Source organism: Pseudophryne corroboree, chromosome 4 (genome assembly GCF_028390025.1).
Source record: "Pseudophryne corroboree isolate aPseCor3 chromosome 4, aPseCor3.hap2, whole genome shotgun sequence".
NCBI classification, from domain to species: Eukaryota; Metazoa; Chordata; class Amphibia; order Anura; family Myobatrachidae; genus Pseudophryne; species Pseudophryne corroboree.
The window spans coordinates 38,709,265-38,711,926 of NC_086447.1; the positions used below are offsets into that span (position 1 = coordinate 38,709,265).

Sequence of the window (2,662 nt, forward strand, 5' to 3'; positions counted from 1 at the left end):
GGACAGGACAAGTGTACATTTATTTTCACAGCACCACTGTATTTTTACAGCATTCAGGAAATGACCAGCACCCCTGTATTTTAACAACAACACCCCTGTATTTTTACAGCATAAAGGACAGGGCCAGCACCAGTTTATTTTCTCAGCAACTCTGTAGTTTTAGAGCATACAAGACAATGCCAGTATTCCTTTATTTATACAACACCCCTGTATTTTTACAACATAAAGACAGGTCCAGCACCCCAGAAATTTTACAACACTCTTCTATATTCACTTCATACAAGACAGGGCCAGCATACCTTTATTTATACAACAACCCTGTAATTTTACAATCATACAAGACAGGGCCAGTGTACCTTTATTTATATAACCCTGTATATTTTACAGCATACAGGAGAGTGCACCCCTAACAGCACAGGACACCACATGACAGCAAACCTATCAGCACACAGGATAGCGTTCCTGAGGAGCACACACTGACCCCACCCTATGCCACCACCCAAAGAGAGACAGAGGTCTGTCTCCCTCACTCTCCAAGTCCAGAGTGAAAATGACAGTAATGCACGGCTCCTTATATGGATTCCAAACTCCATGAGAATCCAACAGTGTTGATGACATTTGCCTCATTCTGGGATACAAGTCTGGCAGGAAGTCCCGAGCCAGACTTGTTTCCCAACTGGGATCTTGAAGTTCAGGGGGATTCAGATCTCTGAGATCTGAACCCTCTCATCTCTACTATGGATGGTTGGTTCAGAGTGAAAGTATAAGAAGTACAGTACGTGAGAGACGATTTTGACAGAATGGAGTTTGAAGATGTAATTAAATATTTAAGCATTGACTTTTGACAATTGTGTTTTACTGCATAAATAACCTAGTGGAGAGGTTCCCAAACGTGGTCCTCAAGGCAGCAGAATGGTCCTGGTTTTAAATATATCCATGCTTGACCACAGGTGACTTAATTAGCACCTTAGTCAACTTGATTTAACCATCTGTGCTGAGCCATGGATATACTTAAAACCTGGACTGTAGGGGTGCCTTGAGGACTGCGTTTGGGAACATTCGAACTAGTACCATGTATACATTTCATCATGTTATAAAAAAAATTCCCATTTTACAGTGAAAGTGTTAGAACAACAATTGGCAAATAATGGGCGTCATTTAATTTAAACATCCCAAGGGACTGAGAATAGGAGTATATTTACATAATAATAGTGAGCTACAATCATGCAGATATATGTGCAAGTTGAAGTGTTGCAATGAATGGAAATAAAAGAATTGAAGTGATAAAATATAATAATTATAATAATAATAATAATAATAATAATAATAATAATAAGGATTTTAAATAATAAAACAACATTGTACAGGTGATGCAACCACACATTTATTTCTGTTACAGAGGTACAAGCTTCAAGTAGTAATTGGTAACATGGAATATGGGAACAAAACCAAATTGAATGAATTTATCTTGTTGGGATTTTCGTGTAACTTGAAGATTTGTATTTTACTTTTTTTCTTCTTCTTACTGATTTATATACTGACCGTTTTGGGGAACAGTTTTCTGATATGTGCTGTTATCATCAGTCCTCAGCTGCACACTCCTATGTACTATTTTCTTTGTAATTTATCCTTCATTGATTTGCTCTACTCCTCGAGCTCTGTACCAAAAATGTTGAGAGATCTATTTTCTAAGAGAAGGAGAATCTCCACCACTGGGTGCCTGGCGCAGATGAACACTATTCTGTTTCTTGGAAGTACTGAGTGTACCCTACTGGCAGTGATGGCGTATGACCGTTATATCGCCATACATTTCCCTTTACATTATAACATATACATGAATTGGAGGACATGTAAAGTCGTTACAGTCGTTACATGGGTAGGACATTTCATTTTTATAACTTCTCCGATTATCTTAAATCCTCTTGTTTTCTGTACAGAAAATATTTTGGACCATTTTGTCTGTGAGATATTGGCCCTTCTAGAGCTGGCGTGTGGAGAAGTCACCTTTTATAAAACATATATAATTTTTGGAAGTTTATTTACAATTTTAACACCATTTGTTTTCATCATTATGTCCTACATCTGCATTATTGTATCTATATTACGTATACACTCAGCGGGTGGAAGGGCTAAAGCGTTTTCAACCTGTGCTTCTCACCTGACTGTGGTGTTTATCTTTTATGGGACACTGATGGCCATGTACACAGGACAAACAAAGCTTTCTTCCTACAGTCTGAAGTATATAGCTTTAACATATCATGTTATTACTCCTTTGTTGAATCCAATGATATACAGTTTGAGAAATAATGAGGTGAAAGGAGCATTTAAAACAATAATTACCAAGTCTTCTGCATCATGAAGCAGAAAATGTTGTCCTCAACAGCACTAAACATGTAAAAGTTATAACCATGCAGTAAAATAAAGCATATGTTGTTATTATTATTATTATTATTATTACTATTATTATAATTATTATTATTATTATTCTTTATTTATTTATTTGGTGCAACAAAGGTTCCGCAGCGCTCAATTACTGTTAGGATCTCCTGCTCTGTGCTGCCACGTCGCCATGGCAACCGGGAGGCAAGTGTTAGCGAAGTAACCTGAGCGCAGCTGATACTCCGGTCCGGGTTTTTACTGTGCAGTGGTTACAGGCTGTATG

At 37.5% G+C, this 2,662-nt stretch overlaps 1 protein-coding gene across 1 annotated transcript; it reads left to right on the forward strand.

Moving 5' to 3' along the window:
• Positions 1–1,669: 1,669 nt before the first annotated feature.
• LOC134910786 (olfactory receptor 2A7-like) lies at positions 1,670–2,359 on the forward strand. The gene has a single exon (XM_063919171.1). The coding sequence runs from the start codon at positions 1,670–1,672 to the stop codon at positions 2,357–2,359; it is 690 nt and encodes a 229-aa protein (XP_063775241.1).
• The last annotated feature ends 303 nt before the right edge of the window (positions 2,360–2,662 follow it).

What these genes read in the sequence shown, in the direction of transcription:
- LOC134910786 (XM_063919171.1), top strand. Translation starts at nt 1,670, where the DNA reads ATGTTGAGAGATCTATTTTCTAAGAGAAGGAGAATCTCCACCACTGGG.